The sequence below is a fragment of the Corythoichthys intestinalis genome, chromosome 19 (genome assembly GCF_030265065.1).
Source record: "Corythoichthys intestinalis isolate RoL2023-P3 chromosome 19, ASM3026506v1, whole genome shotgun sequence".
Lineage (NCBI taxonomy): Eukaryota > Metazoa > Chordata > Actinopteri > Syngnathiformes > Syngnathidae > Corythoichthys > Corythoichthys intestinalis.
Genome location: NC_080413.1, coordinates 15,003,660 through 15,021,617, shown reverse-complemented (window position 1 = coordinate 15,021,617; position 17,958 = coordinate 15,003,660). Strand labels below are relative to the sequence as shown.

At 39.9% G+C, this 17,958-nt stretch overlaps 1 protein-coding gene across 1 annotated transcript in view; it reads left to right on the top strand.

The window, feature by feature from the left end:
* rab32a (RAB32a, member RAS oncogene family) overlaps positions 1–16,596 on the top strand; it is a 29,724-nt gene extending 13,128 nt beyond the window's left edge. The window contains exons 2-3 of the mRNA XM_057822250.1: positions 8,716–8,993; positions 15,965–16,596. Coding sequence (XP_057678233.1) covers positions 8,716–8,993; positions 15,965–16,114 — 428 coding nt within the window. The 3' untranslated portion in view covers positions 16,115–16,596. The remainder of the gene's footprint in view (positions 1–8,715; positions 8,994–15,964) is intronic.
* Positions 16,597–17,958: the final 1,362 nt, after the last annotated feature.

Here is a 17,958-nt window from a genome sequence, read left to right as displayed (position 1 = left end):
TAAGTCCCATGGTCCCACAGTAGTAGGGCTTGTTTTGGCCAATATTCACCGGTGAATGGGAACCTTTGGAAACCCCAAAAAGGCGCACACGCCTCTCCCTCGTATAGCTCGTAAAGATTTTTCAGCAGCCCTTTGGCTGACGTGATGCGAAAAATAAACATAATAATCCGCAAAATCAGCTGAATCCTTAGTCCTTCTCATACAACAGTACGGCTGTATAGTGAAGAGGACTCCTTCCTCCGTACACGTCACAGCGCCCTCTTTCTCAACTCGAGACTGTTGCTGGAAGTCACTCATTTTCATGGCGTGGGATTAAAAAAACTAAATATAGCGATCGCTTCCACACACGTCCAAGCGGTCCATTTCATTCAGGAGCATAAGATACCGCGTGTATTATGAAATAAACATGCTTTTTCGTGTCACAGGCACTTTAAAGGCTAAAGCAACATGGCATATCTAGCCAAGGTAAGAAAGCAAAACTTACCAAGCAGCACCTGACACATGTTTCACTAAAGGAGCATGAAATGGGCACAGGCTTATGCAACGGACCGTGTGTGTGAGGCGGGGGGTTCGGGGGAGAGGCGCAGCACGTCACATGAGTGACACGACCAAACACTGCTAAATGCTAAATCCATACAATAAGAAAATATCAGACATTGTGAATTTATGACTGAAACTATGGCAAATTTTCATTTCGTTCTCGTGTCGTCAGACGACAACTGTCTGTGTTATTTATTGTATGTGTATGAGTTATTGTTGTATCTCTATTAGGGTTGTTCCGATCATGTTTTTTTGCTCCCGATCTGATCCCGATCGTTTTAGTTTGAGTATCTGCCGATCCCGATATTTCCCGATCCGATTGTTTTTTTCTTCTCCTGATTCAATTCCAATCATTCCCGATAATTTTTCCTGATCATATACATTTTGGCAATGCATTAAGAAAAAAATGAATAAAACTCGGACGAATATATACATTCAACATACAGTACATAAGTACTGTATTTGTTTATTATGACAATAAATCCCCAAGATGACATTTACATTATTAACATTCTTTCTATGAGAGGGATCCACGGATAGAAAGACTTGTAATTCTTAAAGGATAAATGTGACTTTGTATATTGTGACTAAATATTGTAATCTAGTGTATTTGTTGAGCTTTCAGTAAATGATACTGCAGCCATTTAACTTCTGCCCAAATGCATGATGGGAAGTGCAACCATGACTGTGCGTAGGGGCACCAATTAATATATCTTCTCTGCGTTGGGAAATAACATAGGGTGTTAAGAAAAAGATCAATTACTACCTTTCTTCCCCACAGTGCTTCCCACAATTTTTCTAATCGTTGGAAGAGGGATTGTAAGGATTTTGCCATTTAAAAAAAGGCTCCAAAGGTTGCCAAAATTCTCTCTACTCATTTTACGCTGCCCTTTAGCCCTATATACTGTATGGGTAAAATGGCGCCATTATAAATTGAACGCGACAATGCGTGAGTGGGTCGTGCAGCGCATGCGTTAATTGCGTTAAATATTGTAACGTGATAAATGTAATAAATATTAATTCTCGCCGTTAACGCGATAAATTTGATAACCCTACCTTAAGCTTAAACTAAAGACTCTGGAAGAGTGTAACACGTTATGTCTGTAACGTTAAATACAATTAGAAAACGATTTAAATAAAAAAAATATATATATATTAAAAAAAGGCATGTCCGATATTTTTTTGCCGATTCCGATACTTTGAAAATGACGTGATCATCCCGATCTATCGGGACATCTCTAATCTGTATGCTTACCTGCTTGAAGTTTCCCCTTCTTAGGGGACAACAAACTTAAACTGAACTGAACTGGCATCCATCTCGTTATGTTTCAGTCTCCCAAGATACGTTTTCAGTGCGTCATCATGATGTTGTCATTGGAAAATTGTCTGTTGAGAAAATATTTTCGTAATCTTTGACAAAAACAACACTGCCTCTTATTTTACAAATATGTACATGTGAATGTTTTTTTTTCTTCCATTCCCCATCTCTTTTCATGCCGCCACAAATTTTGTTGGCTACAGTATTAAGGAGCACTTTGATCGTGTTGTCTGCGGCTTAATTGCCATCCACTGCCATAAAGCAATAAAACAATCATGTGCGTGGGTAATGTGTATCGCTATAATTTTGGTGTGGGATTGGCACTTTTAAGAAGTGGATTACCTTGACTAAATCCTCCTAGAAAAATTGGGTGTACGAGAGAGCTCTACTACTACTACTACTGCTGCTGCTGCTGCTGCTGCTGCTGCAATAAGGCCGCGTCTGGCTTGGACAGTTCCCATGACAACACCCACACGACGGCAAGCGTATCAGTGTAGAGCAACTATGGATAATGATGACATGGTCCCGCTGTCTCCCCCGCAGCAAAGTAACACTGCGCTCCCCGTTAGTATTAATGATGTTGGCAACATGTGACCAACTGTATTTGTGTCATTTGCCGTCTCATGTAGCGACCATGCGCAGTGTACGCATACTCCCACTGCCTTTAGTCCATTCCTGTTCTAATTGCGTTTGCAGCATATGACACTCGTTAGCGCTTTTAGCTGATCTAACTTTATTTATTCAGTGGAACAATGCGGTGTCTGTCTATTCACTGCTACCTCACCCAGTTGGCATGGATTTGACGTCTGTCGGCGTCAATGGCAGGGAGGTAGTTGTTATCCAAATAAAAACATCACGTACGCCCAAAAGGTCATGCTTGACAGACTTTTCTGTGATGTGAAGTTTGTGACTTGCGTGCTGTGTCAATACCCCACGTAAGCACTCGTGCGAGTACGCCAGTGTGTCAATAGAATCGCTCGATTGTGAGTCTTCTGAGACGTTCCCCCGAGGAGGACGTTCTGCCCGGCTGACGGCCTCGCTCTCATATTGATCGAGCGTTAACGACTGCATGTGTCACAAAATCAAAGAGAGCGTCCATCGCGGTTGCTCCCATTTAGTCACTGCTGCTTTTATATAAGCGTTCTTCAAACAAATAAACTCATTTGGCACACCAGTTACATCATCGTTGCTTCCGTTGAGATCTTCATTCTGTCCATTTATTGTATGATATCTGGATATGGAATCCATCAGCACTTCACACCACTGTGCCGTGTCCCTTGTGCATTCACCTGGGTTACGTGAGCTAAAATTAAACCACCAATTATGAGCAATTAGCATCAGGCCTTTAGGCCCTACAGTAATTTCGCTCCTAAACACCCTGCTCTGCGTCATACCACTGTATCCACTCGCCGGCATGGCCGCTAAGCACCTGCACCCAAGTGGGAAGTTGATACGCACAGTATGTTAGACAGTAAAATTGCTTTTCAAGCATGGGCAAAGAATGAGCTGTAAGATTGAAATCTGAAGAACAATAAGCTTTATTATTGTTGCCAAGTTAATTGAAAATTTGCCTCTTGTTTGCCGGTCGATAAACAGCAGGGACGGTAGTTGACAAACTCAAGATGGCACCTTCTTCTTTATAGTTCATTTGAGTTCATTTGAAGTCCATTTTAGTGAATAATCATGCAATTTATGCATGGCACAAACTCGAAATTACAAACATTTGAAACAATGACATATTAAAAAATCGATTCTGAGATATATCGCGATATCATGTAGGCCTGTCACGATAACAAATTTTAGTGTGCAATAATTATTCTCATAAATTATTGCGATATGCGATATTATTGCGCCCCCCCCCAATTTTTTTTTAAGCAATTTACAATAACACAGTGAGAATACAGTATATATTAATAGATCAAGTACACCTATTTAAACGTGATAAATATTTACTCTTAAATTCAAAAATACTTTTTAAGGAATCACAACTAAAAACAAGAGACCATGCCTTTTAAGTAAAAAACAACAATATTTATACCGCGCAGAAACGCAGATTAAATAAAATGTGGTTAAAAATTTTTTTTTAACTTAATAACTTAAGCATTTAGGCAAATGAAAACTTTTCCCGTCATAGCTTCTGCAATGGTGTTCCATAGGGATGCAACGATACAGTTAAGTCACGGTTCGGTACAATTTTTGATACGGGGGATACGATTCAATACATTTAATGCTCCGTAAAAAAAAATAATTTTTTTTAGTTTCGGTTTTTTTTTTTTTTTTTTTTTTGCTAACGAGCAAAAATTAAATTGCCATCATATAAACATGCATTTTACTGCATAATATTTATGTGCTTACTTCTTATTGATCTGAAAATATTTTGTATAAAAGTGCTGAGAACAATCTTTACTGTTTGTAAAGTGAGACAGGGCACACTGTTGATTGCTCCAGCTCTCTTAGCAGCTAGGTTTACTACATGAGCAAGACATCCTATTTGTGGTCCGAATCCATCTGTGTCACGTACTGAATTAACAATATTTGCAACATTATCTATAGTCACTGGTATGGATTGAATTGGCCTTCTTAACTTCCATTCAGTCATGACAGTTTAGAATTCGAATTGATGTAGTATATGGACTACGTTTCCCATAATCACTCTGGGCTCACGTAGCCAATGGCATGGGACGTAGCACATCTAGTTTGCCATTTCATGATATCTAGTGTGTGTGCGCATTAAAAAAGTTAGCAAGCGCCGCTGAAGTCACGTCTGCTCATTACTACACAACACCAGCATATGACAATCGACTTTCATAAACGGGACGAGTTTGAAGCACAGCGCTCTTAATTTTATTCAGCTGTTCGTTGCCAAAGCGAGGTTGTTCGTAGCAGCCAAGTCCCTAACAATGTTTTGGCGGACTTCGTTGTAAATATCCGCCGTTGTGCCGAAAAATAGCCGCCCCGCGTGAAATGTCACTCCTGATGGGAGCGCCCACACGTCAACAACACCGGCGCGCCGTAGATGGTCCACAGTCACTCCGGAGCACTGACGCGGCCGGTATACGTTGAACAATAGGATATAATGGGAACGATTGGCTCCGGCGCTAGTTTTTGCCGGACCTGGAATGAAGATGCATTTTGCGCAGTTGGTAACGAGGAATCCGAACTTTTAACAGCACGTCTGCCGCACGCCCGCACGCACGTGCACGCGAGGCGATAAATCGCAGCGGAAAAATTACCGCCTTCATTTTTATTTATCACGCGATAAATGGAATTATTGCATATTGCGACAGGCTTAATATCCTGTCACGGTTTTCTCATATATATTAAAATCCGTCTGTATTGATCCTTACACATGTTTTTAGTGGAAATAATTTGCTGGCTACACTTCTACTACCGTCCAATAGTTAGCCGCGCATAGCAATATTGCCTCGCAATCCGCTAAAGTAACAAGAACATAATACTTATCCGAATAGAGATTTGTGTACGTACGTGCGTATGTACGAAAAATATTTTTCCAACAGATCATTCATCATTCATTTTGAAATAATCATCTTCAAGTGTAGTATCGGGATTAATCTGGTTCGAATCGTGATCTGTAAATCGTGATACGAATTAGGAGTGGGAACCGCTTGGTACCTCACGATACGATATGATTTGCGATACAAAGCTCACGATAACGATGATCTGACGATATGGCGATAAAACGATTATCGATACATTGGTCAGGAAATCAATGATATTCTACAAACTAATAAAAAGAAAAACAAGCTTCTGCTGTAAATTGGAATGAGTTTATCACTAGTAGACGTCCAATCCATTTAAACTGTGAGGGTGGCAGCAAATGAACATTCGTTCATGTTCATTCGCTGCCATCCCTCCCACTTCAAACGGATTGAACGTCTATGGCCGTCAGTGGTAACCAATGCCAGGCAATGAGGTAATTTTGGGCCATTTAAGGCCATTTACCTGTTGATTTTCAGTTACTTTCTGTTGATTTTGGGGTATTTTATAGGTCACTTCCTGTTTATTTTGAGTTACATAACAGGCAGTGACTCAAACTCAACAGGAAATGACCTGTAAATGCCCTGAAAATCGGACAGAATGGCTGTAAATGCTCTGGTTTCAAATGAACGAGCGTTTCTCGTCTAAATGGATTGGGCCTCGAGCACCGTCAATGCAACCTTAGAGTTAACTGAGACACTATTATAGTGGAAGATTTTGGTAGCAACTTGTTGGTTTCTTTTTATTTTTTTTAGACATTGACACCTTTTTAAAACGATATCTTGATTCTTGGAAGGAGCATATCGATAGTTTTTGGGGATACAAAGTATCACGATATATCACCATTTCGATATTTTGTCACACCCCTAATACGAATCGTATCACCAGATATGAAGCAATATACAAGCCTAAAACAGGGTGGGGCAGAGCAACTTGCTTATTTAAATTTGGCGCCCTGAAGCGATGGTTGTTTTGAGGATGGTAGGGATGGACTAATTTGAGATTGTGGGGCTTAACATTCTGTTCTTAATGTGCATTATTTATTTTGTGTTTATTTTTCAGGAACCCCAGTGAGCATCATGGAGTGGAAAAAGTAGGAACGCACTTTCGCTGTAGAGGCATTTTTTTCAAGCGAGCAACAAAATCGCGTGGATTAAATTCCTGCACCACAGCTAATTATAGGGATGAAATTTCAATTCTTCGTCTTACAGAACGAGCAGACAACTCAAGAGCATATGTGTATTTGCAGGCAGACTGTTGGGGAGATCTCAAAACAGAGTATCTCACAGCATCAATGTTTCACCCGTTTCCCTGAAGTTGTTTAACCATGAAACAATCAACTGCCGGCCAGGAACACGACCACGGAGCGCAATATTGAAATGTCCATGGAATGCACATTGGAATGCGACAATTAAGCGACTGCTTGAAAAAAAAAAAAAAGCCTCAACAGCGAAAGGGCGTTCCAATTTCGTCCACTCTATGAGGCTCACTGGGGTTCCTGAAAAATTAACACAAAATAAATAATGCACATTAAGAACAGAACTTTAAGCCCCACCCTCTCAAATAAGGCCATCCCTACCATCCTCAAAGCAACCATCGCTTCAGGGCGCCAAATTTAAATAAGCAAGTTGCTCTGCCTCACCCTGTATTAGACGTGTATATTGCTTCATATCTGGTGATAAGATTCATATCACAATTTACAGGTTACAATTCGATCCAGATCAATCCCGATACAACACTTGAAGACGATTATTGCGATATTTGAATATCACTTGAGATAAAAACAAATCAAAATGGACATAAACCATAGGCAGAGTTTGACACGTTAAGAAACAAACTTAAGCCCCACCCTCTCAAATAAGTCCATCCCTACCATGCTCAGAGCAACCATCGCTTCAGGGCGCCAAATTTAAATAAGCAAGTTGCTCTGCCCCACCCACTTACATTATGTAACATAACATTAAGTACATGGCTAAATAACATTAGACTTAGCTAACACAGGCCAAGGTTAGTTTAGCTGGATGTCATCAAATTTGCAGACTGCTTGGTGCGCAGCATTGACACTTAGCATTTAGCATTTCAGCGTTATCATGTTAAAATAATAGCTAAGCTAATTGCATGTATACATGGAGCTAACGATAAATTAATAAATTTATATAGTGCATGCTAAAATTTAAAATTACAGTGGTACCTCAATTCATGAAATTTATTGGTTCTGGAAGTAGTTTCGTAACTTGACGCGTTTTCCATGCAAATGCTCTAATCCATGGGTGTCCAAACCTGTCCTCAAGGGCCGCTGTGGGTCCTGGTTTTTTGTTCCTACCAATCGAGCACAGACAGTTTAACCAATGAAGTTTGTGCTAAAACAAGCAGCACCTGACTGCAATCAACTGTTTGCACTTGTGAGAAACCAGATTGGTGAAAGGTTGTCCTCATGATGGGTTTGAACAAAAACCAGCACCCACTGCGGCCCTATGTGGAATAGTTTGGACACCACTGCATCCGTTCCAAGCCCCCCCAACTTCAGAAATAAATATTTTATAATACATAATAATGCATCAAAACATGTAACAAATGCATTTTACAATTAAAATATTGTACAATAAAAATAAAATCCGAGTTGTGGTCCCATTTAGCCAATTAGATGCCAGGAAGGAATGCCAGGTAACAGCCAATGGCAGAGCAGCTATAAGAATGTTACGTTCAGTAAACTCTGAAGCTGCGAGAACCAGCCATACTGTAATTTTGCCTTTCTTATCCTGAATTTTCCAGTTGGGGCATGTCTTAACCTGGGAATTCTGTATGTAGAGACGTTCATAGTAGAGGTACCACTGTACTATGTTGCACTACCTGATAATCTAGGAGCTAGTGTAGCATCCGACTAACATTTGAAGTCTAAAAACTGCATATTTAGCATTAGCATCTATAGGCCTACAATTATTCAAATTGGGCCTTTCAAAATAAAAGCTCATACCTGTTGAGCAGGCGACAGCTAGGACATGACAGCACAAATCTAATGCCAACATATATCCAGGAAAGTCTTACTAAAAACAGAAAATAATAGTCGCACCTAAATTTCAAGACAGCTGGATTAAGATTTCCATTCCATCCATAAAAGTTCTAACAGCAGCCCTTTAAGCAACCTCATCTGCTTGTGCTAATTCCATTGTGATGTATCGCCTCAGATGTTCTCACAGACAGGCCTATATGAGGAGAAAAGGCTTATTATGACTGCAGATTACTTCTCTGCACGGATTAGGCTCTCGGCATATTACGAAAAGTGGGTCACGTTTATTGGCAGAGGGAGTGAAATTGTTGAATTTTTTCCTCAACACTCTTCCGAATTCCTTACGCCGCAGGCCAGGAGCGCTTCGGGAACATGACGCGGGTGTACTACAAGGAGGCGGTGGGGGCCTTCGTGGTTTTCGACGTGACCAGGGGTTCAACGTTCGAGGCCGTCTCCAAGTGGAAACACGACCTGGACAGCAAGGTGAAGCTAGCTAATGGCGGTCCGATCCCATCGGTGCTGCTAGCTAACAAGTGCGACCAGAAGAAGGAAGGCTACAACAACACCACGCTCATGGACAACTTCTGCAAGGAAACGGGCTTCCTGGGCTGGTTCGAGACATCCGCCAAGGTGAGTCATTTGAAATGTCACATGTCAAGTTTAACAGTTTTTCGCCAACTCTGTATGGTCGTTAGAATGACGTGCACTTCCCCTTCATGGGGAACACGAGCTCGCTTCTGCTTTCTGTGGTGCAATCAAGCAGTTTACGCAATCCGTTGTCTTTTGTATTCAACACAGACTTTTTTAAAGACGACTTCAAGATGTTACCAGCCTGCCTTGGCTGCTGGGATATCATGTGACAGTGATTGAGAGAGGCTGCAATCCGTGTGCCATACAGGGTCATAGGTTATCTGGGAGATACGTAATTGTGTGACCACGTTTTTGAGCTGTTTGTTATTTCCACACGTGGTCTTTTCTTCTCGAGTCACTACGTATCATCAGATGGTGAGCTGGTTGAGAACTATGCAGAATCCAATCACACGTGGTTAAAATAAGTTCTTGGGAAACTATTATAAATTAGGTTTACATGACTAAGCACACAAGTATGCTGCTACATAATATTTTTTTCTCTACTTTTATTGGCCTTTGTTGTAGTCTGTGCTCTACTGGGTGTGTTATTATCCTCTTATATGGTCTTTATAGCATTTCGCAACCCACATATTTAATGCTGGCCTTCAGCACAGACAATACTTAGATGTCTGCATTGCATGCAGTTAGATATACACAGTATATTCTTTCTGGGCATGTGCCCATGCCAAAATATCACGGTTTCACAGTATCACGGTATTGCAATTTCGAAAATGTGTTACTTTGCGATATCTGAGTTTTAAAAAAAAATCTTTTTTCCATTGAACAGGATTTTTATTTTTCAAAACATATTACCAAATTGGTACGTAAGTATAATGTTAACTTAAAATACATTTTTAAAAATAACAAAATATTCTAAATACAATTAAAATAAATGTACAGTGGTACCTCTACATACGATCACTTCGACACACGATCTTTTCGACATCCGACGTAAAATTTGAGCCGCCATTTGTTTCTACATCCGACGAGTTGCTCGAAATACGACGACATGACAGCACTGCAAACGAACGCACGGTGGATTTTCTTGTGTGAGAAATCAACACAGTTTTCAAAAAAAGTTGATACAGTTGGAGAAACAAGGAAAAAAGTGATGCTTACCTTTGAAATGAAGATGCAAGTTATAGAAAAATATGAGCTTGGGGTGCGCGTCCCTGAACTGGCTCAACAATACAGCTCCATGGTCCTCTTCCGACCACCGTTCGCCACTATTTATAAGTTAAGGTGACAATTATTATTGTGGTAACATTGTCAAGGAAATCGCCAGCTTCGTCACGTTTTTATCATTTATTTAAGAACTTATCCAACACAAAACGCCCATTGTCTTAAGCAGTTGACCGCTCTCAAGAAAACAAAAGTATTATCTCTACCGCACCGACCTATCTCACTGAGACGTCACCTTCGCGGTGCGTTCAGGGACAGTAAAAAGTGTCCGCCATATTAGAATCCGATTCGTTACATTATTTACAGGAATAATTATTAATTATTCTTATTATTATTATATTATTCTGAATTATTTATTTATAACTTATTTGTTTTTCTATGTTTAATTGCCATTTGTAACAGTGTCAGCAGTATTTATTAAGAATTTAGTGTATGTTTTTAGGCTTTGGAACGAATTAATGGAATTATAATGTATTCCTATGGGAAAATCCTGCTCGACATACGACCATTTCGACTTACAAACAAGGTCCTGGAACGAATTAAATTCGTATGTAGAGGTACCACTGTAGTTCTTTAGGTGAGCCTAAACCCACAGTCACAGTTGAACATTATTAGCATCAAAACAAAAATAATTGAATTATTTTCCATGAAAAGCACGTGTGTATGACTCGTAAAATGTTTACATTATACACACACTCTCTTTCTCAACACAGACAGTTGCCAGAGAGAAAAAAAACCACCGCGTTTTACCACCGCTAGACACACTAAACACGCTGGAGTTAACTTTCATAGCTGACTCTCATGACGGTGTTTACTAACCTTTAATTTTGTATGAATGCGAAATCATGTTGGAGGTATTGCCTCCTCGGCAGCCACCCTCCGCCAACATGTTTTACATGTCGGTTGGCCCTCCTCCTCTAAGCCGCGGCCGTCTGTAACTCTTCTGTAACCGAAGTATTCCCATACCACCGATTTCGTTTTCTTCGATGGGGGAAAAAGTTGAGTAGTTTCACCTCCTCCAGCCATCATGTAGCACAGCTGACTCACAGACACTGCGCAACAACCGGTGGGGGAGGGTTGAGCCTTGCAGCTGCAAACGAAGAATTTCTTCATGCATTTTTGGCACATGAGAAATAGCTAATGCCTTAGGGACGGTATGAGGGGAAATTTTTGCGGTTTTGAAACCTTGACGTTTTCAAAGCACGGTATACCCTGAAACCGGTAATTGGCAGATGTCTAATTCTTTGAAAACAAAACATCTCCGTATTGCATTCAGCTTGAGTTTTTTTTTCAATTTTTTAACTTTGACCAAAGCTGTGTTGTTTTTGGCAGCCATTTTCATTTTTGTCTTAGTCTTTTGGACGATAATACTTCGTAGACTTAATCATATTTTAGTCATTTTAAAATGTGTTTGTCTTCATCTAGTTTATGTTGACAAAAACTCAGACTAATTTTGTCTAGTTTTAGTTGGCGTTTACTCTATATTTTCGTCTGTAAAATTTCAAAAAATTCACCCCAAAAATAGATAAATGAAAAAAGGTTTCCAACTATTTCGAATGAACATTGACAGACGAGCACATATGGTAGCATCTACAAATGTATCACGTGATAATATGTACTCAGCAGGTAAACAGTACATTATTTTCAATTAATTACAGTGTTATGAAAAAATATCTGAGCCTTTTGGAATATCTCACATTTCTGCATAAAATAACCATCAAATGTGATCTGATCTTTGTCAAAATAACACAGATGTAAAAACAGTGTTTGCTTTAACTAAAACTACTCAAACATTTATAGGTTTTTATATTTAATGCCATTTTGGCAAAATATTTTGTGGACTGATGAAACCAAAGTTGAATTGTTTGGGAGTAACGCACAATGTCATGTGTGGAGGAAAAATGGAACAGCTCACCAACATCGACACCTATTCCCCACCGTGAAGCATGGTGGAAGGAGCTTCATGATTTGGGGCCGTTTTGCCTGGACAACTTGCAATCATTAATGGAAGAATGAATTTAAAAGTTTATCAGGATGTTTTGCAGGAAAACCTGAGGCCGTCTGTCAGACAGTTGAAGCTGAAAGAGGATGGATGCCTCAACAAGACAATGATCCAAAACACAGAAGTAAATGAACTTCAGAATAGTCTCAGAAGAACAAAATACACATTCAAGAGTGGCCAAGTCAAAGTCCAGACTTGAACCCCATTGAGATGCTGTGGCATGGCAAGACAGCGGTTCATGCCAGACATCCCAGGAATCTGACTGAACTACAGCAGTTTTGTAGAGAAGAATGGGCCAAGATTAGTCCTGATTTATGTGCCAGACTGATCTGCAGCTACAGGAAGCGTCTAGTTGAAGTTATTGTTGCCAAAGGGGGGGCACAAAATATTACATGTGATGGTTCACTTACTTATTTTCCCCCTTCTGTCATTGTTTGTTTACTATCCTCATTAAAATATGAAAATTTATAAATGTTTGGGTGGTTGTAGTGAAAGCGCTGTTTTTTTCATCTGTGTGATTTTGACAAAGATCAGATCATATTTGATGGGGATTTTATGCAGCAATGTGAGAAATTCCAAAAGGTTCAGATACGTTTTGATACCACTGTATACCCACCTCGACGCTAAGAACTGTATGTAAAAAAAAAAAAAAAGAATAAATAAAATTGTAGTTTAAAAGGACGCTCGACGTAAGCAATAGCCTAATGTTAGCACGAACGTGAATGCTATGCTAATGCTATGAGTTACATTTGGTGTATAAGGATCACTCAGCACAGACCTATAAAGGCTAAAGCAACATTGCATATTCTCTGTTGCCAAGAGAAGAAGACAAATTTTACCGTGTGTGTCTCAAAACAAGCAATAGGGTGACTGCAGAGGACACTAGTTGGGGGGGTGCAGCACATCACATGAGTGACACAACCAGACACTGCTACGATGTAGGCTAACTATTACGGGTGTAACAGTACACAAAAATCTCAGTTCGGTACGTACCTCGGTTTTGAGGTCAGCTTTCTGAAAGAAAGAAGAAAAAAGAAGTCCTGTGCTAAAGAGAAAAGCAATCCCAATGACAAAGAATGTATTTTACAAATGAAATGCCTCAATGAATCATTTTTTTTTTCTTATGAACAGTTTTTGAAAGCTTTATTGGTGGATTTTCTAAAGTTAAAGCGCCACACAGAAATTAATAAATTTAATTGTGTAAGTAGGATCTGTGTATTATTCTTATTATTTAATTACAGGTGTTTTAGCTCATTTCAGTTTATTTTATTTAAATGGGCTATTATTTATTATGTGTTTATATTTTACAAATGTGATGTAGTATTCCTTTATATCGTATATTTTATGTTGTATAACTTTAGTTCTTATGTAAATATTAGTTCCTACTTGTTTTGTTGTGGTAGAAGGGTTTTGTATTGAACACGGGGTCGTGTTGGTTATTATTATAGCAGAGAAGACAGCAGTAAATCAACAAAGACAAGTCAACTGTGTCCCGATCTACCACTCAAGAGATCTGATGGACTCAAAAAGTGGGTTACGATTGCATATTAGTTTGAAAATCGACCGGATCCACCGTATTTTTACACGAGTGACTTCCGGTCTGCCCAATCCTAGCTACAGGTAGTAGTATTGACACAGGAGGGTCACGTCTCACGTCAAATATTAAACTCTGCCGTCCTTTTCGTGTGCGTCGTGTTGAGCCGCTTCTGGGACGCGTCTAACACGCAGCCGCACTGCGACTGTTGTGCATTGGCTGATTGACTTTAACGCCCGCGTTGCACTGCGTTCTCGCGGCGGTCACGTTGTCGCGCCGTTGACGTTTCTGGGTTATACTGTCCTACCGTGTTGGTCCTCATTATAGTAGAGAAGACGGAGTAAATATAATTTACACAAACAAACTGTAACCCGATCGACTCACAGCCTCGAAAAGTAAGGGTTACATTACGTCAGAAACTCGTTCGGTACACCACCGTTCCGAACCGAGCACCACGTAACGAAACGGTTCAATACAAATGCATATACCGTTACACCCTTATTAACTATACATAAAATGTCAGTCAATGTGAACATGTGACTGAAACTTTTGCGCATTTTAGTCTCGTAAGATGATTTGTGTTGTTATGTTTTCGTCACCCAAGACACTTTTTTAGCTCGCTATCGTGTTGTCATTGTCATGAAAATTGTTCGTCGACGAAATATTTTAGATATAGTCATCGTTGAGGAAAACAACACTGGACCAAAGACTTACAAACTCAGAATCGTTCTAATTTGTACTGTCAGTGAGTTAATTTCACTTTATAGGGCTAAAGTTATTCACTTGTGTTGATGTGAATATGCTTTAAAAAGTCACAAAAAAATTCCCATAAGTCACTACTGCAGAATGTTAGTGCTGACATAATTTGTTTACATACAAATCTATGACATAATAATCTTTCGTATTTCATCAATCAGACTGGAATTATACAAAACTGCAATACTCTAACGTTTTAAATGCTTAAACATCTTAGTGTCAGTGTCTTTCCACTCCTATTGTACACACACACGCAACCTTAACTCGGCGTCATGTGAAGAGTGAAACGTGGGCATGACGAGCAGGTCAGTCTTTGTTCGCGACACGGCGACCAATCGCTTCCATTGGAATGCCGCTACGTTTGTCCGCTGCTCGTCATGAGGGGAAGTGAGCAAGCCACTTCAGTCAGGAGGTTGTTCTGCTGCTTCCATGAAAAAAAAAAATGTTGACCATATGACTCGAGTCACATGCTCGGCATTGATCATGACTCTGAGCTTTGACCAGCAGATTGGAGTCAAGTCACAAGTTTTCATTCATAAACAATTATTGACTTGTCTTCGTGAATTACTCTATATTTTTCGAACATGCCCAGTAATGTAAAGGGGCAGGAAAAGACTATTAATATTCATTACTGCTTCAACTTACAGTGTGACAGCTTCTGGCTGCATGTGAAGGACGGGAGGGGAAAAAAATGTCTTTTTCATTTTGTCTCGGGTGGCCTCAGGCTGCCGTGGAAATCATATTCCAGCTGTTGTCTGAACACAACATTTCATCGAAAGAAGTACTGGAGTAACAAAACAATATTGTCTGGAACATTAATAAATTCTGACCATTTGTGAGTCACATTGACCCATTGTTTTCAAAACATAAACATTTTGTTAAAATGATCGCATATTTTTACACCAGAGTTTGAGTCAGGGCAGTGTTGTTTTTGGCAGCCCCTTTAATTTTTGTCGTAGTTTTTGGGACAAAGTTACTTATTAGTTTTAGCCATATTTTAGTTGTTTCAAAATGTGTTCGTCTTTGTCTAGTTTTAGTCGATGAAATCTCATGCAAATTTGGTCTAGTGAAGTATAATGGAGTCATGTGATTATTGTTTCGACGTCTCATTTGTGAAATCGGTAGAACTACCCCGGTAATACAACAGGCACGTCTCTAATCTTAGCATCGCTGGCAAAAAATAAATAAATAAATCTAATATGTTGAATGAAGAGGAAACATGTAACGACTCTTCTACAGCCCAAAGTAGCGGAGTAAGAGTAGTGTTTTGTCTTCACAATTCTACTCAAGTAAGAGTAAAAAGTATAGCTCAGTAAAAATACTCTTAGAAGTACATTTTTGTCAAAAGTGAATAAATATTTTAGTCAAGTAAATGTAACTGAGTACATGTAAAGCGTTACTCCCCACCTCTGCTTATACATTTAATACATCTTCAAAATCACGTGACTGAATCGGGGACATCCCTAAAAATGATTCCAATTATGTCGCCCTCTGCAGGACAACATTAACGTCGATGAAGCGGCCAAATTCCTGGTGGAAAACATCCTGGCCAACGACAAGGGTTTGCCGTATGAGGAGAGCAATGGAGACCGCATCAAACTGGATCAGGAGACTGTGACGGCGGAGAGCAAGCCGGGCTGCTGCTAACACTCAATGCATCCCACGTTAACAGGCTCACACAAAAAAAAACATACCCTTGACGTCGCCCCTTAAGTGCAAGCCATGGCGGGATTGTTTCGGGAAAGCTCCAGGAGGACTGAGGCTTTTTTTGACCTGCAGTTTTATTTTCTATTTTTTAATAAATAGCCAAATGCTTCATTAATGGCCTCCAAGATAGCGTCACAGTCTATCATCTATCAACAAACAACTACCGGTACTTTTTTTTTTTTTTTTTTTTTTTTTGAGCATTTACTCACCACTTTACAGTTAATCTCAGCCCTCAATACTTGAAGTTGGCTCATCGGCCGTGGACTTTGCCTGACGACAAGGGCTCAGGCTTTAATTATTACCGTAATTTTCAGACTATAAGCAGCTACTTTTTTCCCTCATTTTTAATCCTGCGTCTTATAGTCCAGTGTGGTTTATTTGCTTATTTATTTGGTTAACACAGTGCTTCTCAATTATTTTATGTTACGCCCCCCCCCCCCCCCCCCCCCCCCCGAGGAAGATGTAAATGTTCTGCACCCCCCCCAACTCTCTGCTGTCACTGTAAATATTCTGCAGTATCATTTGTCCATAAAATTCTTACTATTATACGTACACCTCTCTGTAAAATTGTATCCTTTTTAATATTAAAGACAAAAAGTAATATAGAACAACTTACAATAAAGTGTTAAAAAAAAAAAAAAAACTCACATCCTTACTGTAAAAATACATTCAATACATTTTTTGACTGTTTGATACTGAAAAATAAAATTTAATAAAATCAATAAATAATAATAAATTCAAATTGATTAGCAAAATTAAATCAAGAGGACTATATGCCAAACAATTAGACCGAAACAGCAAAAATTAATAAAACAAAAACGATAGTGTCATTGGACAGAGGGGCAGTTTTTACTTTTGTTGCAAACAGTATCAGCTCCTTTGCTATGGTGTGGGGTTATTTTGCACTGAGAAACTTGTTATACCACCTTATATGATGCTAACAGTGCTCGCTGCTTTAAAAGTGTAACACTGACAAAGCGGGACGACTGTTGGCAATATTCGGCATGTTTTCGCTGAAAAAAAAAAAAAAATCCTGCTGTCTGATGCGAACATTTTTAGACAAAGTAAACAGACTCGTCTTTCCTCGTCACCCGCTGTACTAAAAGTCAAAGCCAAATGCTACATACGCTTCGTCATATTTCCTCGTCTTAGCCCAGTACTTCTCAAATAGTGGGGGGCTCCTCCCCAGGGGGGCGCAGAGCGATGCCAGAGGTGGCGTGTGTGACCTCGTGGAACATGCTTTTTTTTTTTTTTTTTTTTCCCTACTAGAATAAAGTGTACTTGCACATCCACTCAGTGGGTGGCAGTGGCGGTCTCATTTTCAAAGTTTGCGCAGTATTTTTGAAGTAAGCAAGAGCACACGGAACTTGAAGAGACTCATGAAGAGCTGGATGTCATTTCACGATCGGGTAATGACACGGGAGACTGGAGAGCTGTGCGCCATTTTCGAAAGCTGTTTTCCGGCCGGACTCACGCAGCGACCCACTGTCTTCTCCGGTTCTCACGTGTCCGCCCGAGAAGTGCCATTTTTGGCTTGGGATCGTCACGACGACCGCCCTCACCTACGGTTCTCCCTCGGCCACCGAGAATGCGCTTTTTTCGGGCTGTTTGCCTTTTGGCTTTGACATTTAATACAGTGGTAGATGAGGAAAGACCACTGTTTACTGTGTCTAAAAATGATTATAGCGGACAGCCGGAAGCCAAATCAGTTAAGACGCCACTTAAACACATTAGACCCCAATCTCATTGATAAGCCGCATGGGTGTTTTTCAGCGAAAACGTGC